Genomic DNA, 2,366 nt, shown 5'->3' with positions numbered 1-2,366 from the left:
ACATCAAAATAAAAAAAATTTGTACATTAAAGGATACTATCAAGAAAGTCAAATTAATGATTAAATAAATAAACAAGTTCATGGAAAATGCAAGATGAAAGTAGCAGTGACTTAAACAAAAATTATGGTAGAGTTTAAAAATTTAGCTATTATTCAACTTCAAAGTCTCCCTCAAAAACTGCATCAAAATCATATTTGTTGAAGGACAATGAACAATAGCACACACAGGAAATGAACAGTGTTGCATTAACAATAGTTTGGGCAACAGCAACATAGATACAAGGTTGTGAACTTGGACAATGTTCTTGCTATAATGAACTCCGATACCTGTGATTGATGGCTCATCAATACATTTTGAGACATGCTGACAGTATCTGGCTTTAAGGGGCACTTATATATATATGCAGGAGGATGATATTGTAACAAACTAATCAGTGTTCCAAATTATTCTGTTACCCAGTAAACCCCCTCCACGGGACAGTCCATCAAAAGTTATCCAGCACAAAAAGAGGATGAAATTTCAGACACTAGGAATGTGTGTTTTAAATCAAGTTGAAGAGGCAAAATCACACAAACTTAGGAAAATTTGAAATCAGAAAGAGCCAAGGATTTTCTATATTGCGAGAATACGTAGAAGAAAAAACACACAAGACGTGAGAGTAAACTACGGGGGTCAGATAACATGGGGATCTCTAGAAGGCTGTGTGTTCTGACTTCAAACTCAAAGATGAGTGCCCGAAACACTGAGATATGACCCCCACGAAGGACTGAGGATCAGAGAGTAGGTATCTGTCACCACTGTTTTTACAGTAGTGCTGAGTAAAAAATCTGAAAAGATCCACACCACTCCCGTTACACATACTTCTGACAACTGGCAAAAGCAGAACTAAAAAAATGGCTGAGAGTCCTCAAGAAGCACAGAGGGACTGAGACAGCCCCATTCACTTGCCTGGGGCCCCAGGTGCCAATGTTTTCCCATCCTGTAACAAAGTGTAAGAAAGTCTCTCAAGTACAGAAACGGCAATGGAACCTGGAAGAGGACTGGGGCCAGCACTGGGGAGGCCTCAACTCTGATCTGTATGGACTGAGAACTGAAAATAGAATAAGAGATCGAGGAAGAAAGAGGACCCCTTAGAAACACACTCTCAGTGCCCCTCAAGGTGAAGGTACCGAAGAGATCATGGGGCAGATAGGAGTGCTCTAAATCCTTATAAAGACTTTGCTTTGGTCTTTGCATGAGCTGCTGCCGCACCACCACAGGTTGGAAGGATGAACTTTCACAAGTCTGAAAAAGAGAGTAAATGGAAAAGGAAAAAAAATTTCCTTTGGGGGCTCACAAGAAATAAAACTTTTATTTTCCTACAGACCTCTCACATTTGGGGAGTTTCTCAAACACTATTAAATGGTGCAACTTCCTCTCTGTCCATCTGAAATCTTACCTATGTTCACAACTTAGATATACTCCTATTCATTTAGTATTCTTTGCTATTTTCACCTTGCTCTCCACAGTCCAGGGCTCTTTCCCTTGCTTCAAAATGGAGATAATATTTAGGTCAGAAAGAGAGATTTCTGCTGTAAGAAGAAAAGATCATGATGTGCTGTGGCTTTTCCAAAATACAATCCCGGCCCTTTGTTCAGCTGAGAGGATATTACAGATGGGTCTAGGAAAAATATTTCACAAATTCATCCACTGACTGTTTCCTTCTGAGTGCTTAAGGCATATTTTAAATATAAAGATTATCTAGCTCTTTTCAAAGAATTTATTGAATCAAGTGTACAGAGATAAAACCGGATCCAGAATCAGATATTTTTAAAAGATTGCCATAAGGTTTTGTGCTTACTGAACTTCTGGAACCAATACTACTATAGCATGAAGTGGGCAGCCCATCTGAAGAAAAGAGAAGGTTAAAAAGTCCAGATGCTGCATTGTGAAGCTTTTTATTTCAGCAACAGCACAGCTTCCAACTCTGTCAAGCAAGGCAGGGGCTCCGAAAAGACTCACTGGGGCAGATCCCGACTTCTGGAGGGACGTTATCTCCACCCAGGGAGACCAGGTTCCTGTAGGTCTCCAACATCACGTCCCTGTATAAAGCCCTCTGAGCAGGGTCCAGGCATTTCCACTCTTCCTGAGAGAATTCTATGGCTACATCCCTGAATGTCAACAGACCCTGAAAAGAAAAACACATTTCATCCAGCAGATACAGGGAGAGTTCTTAACACAAAATGTGAGCTAGAGAGAGGTGTTAAGGATCAATTCTAATGGACTGAGTGTTTTGACAGATCATTTTGAGCAAGATCAGATCATTCTGAGCAATTTATATAACCCTAATTTTGTTTTATGATACTTTTACATTAGCAGATAGGAA

General features: G+C 39.9%; 1 protein-coding gene across 1 annotated transcript in view; it reads right to left on the bottom strand.

The window, feature by feature from the left end:
- Nucleotides 1-2,366, bottom strand: part of LOC105809515 (zinc finger protein 208-like) — a 59,156-nt gene that overhangs the window by 10,214 nt on the left and 46,576 nt on the right. The window contains exon 7 of the mRNA XM_012643337.1: nt 1,842-1,888. Within this exon, the coding sequence (XP_012498791.1) occupies nt 1,842-1,888 (47 nt within the window). The remainder of the gene's footprint in view (nt 1-1,841; nt 1,889-2,366) is intronic.

The sequence above is a fragment of the Propithecus coquereli genome, unplaced genomic scaffold (genome assembly GCF_000956105.1).
Source record: "Propithecus coquereli isolate 6110/MARCELLA unplaced genomic scaffold, Pcoq_1.0 Scaffold196, whole genome shotgun sequence".
Lineage (NCBI taxonomy): Eukaryota > Metazoa > Chordata > Mammalia > Primates > Indriidae > Propithecus > Propithecus coquereli.
Note: the sequence above shows the minus strand (reverse complement) of the source record. Positions and strands in the feature narration are given on the sequence as shown.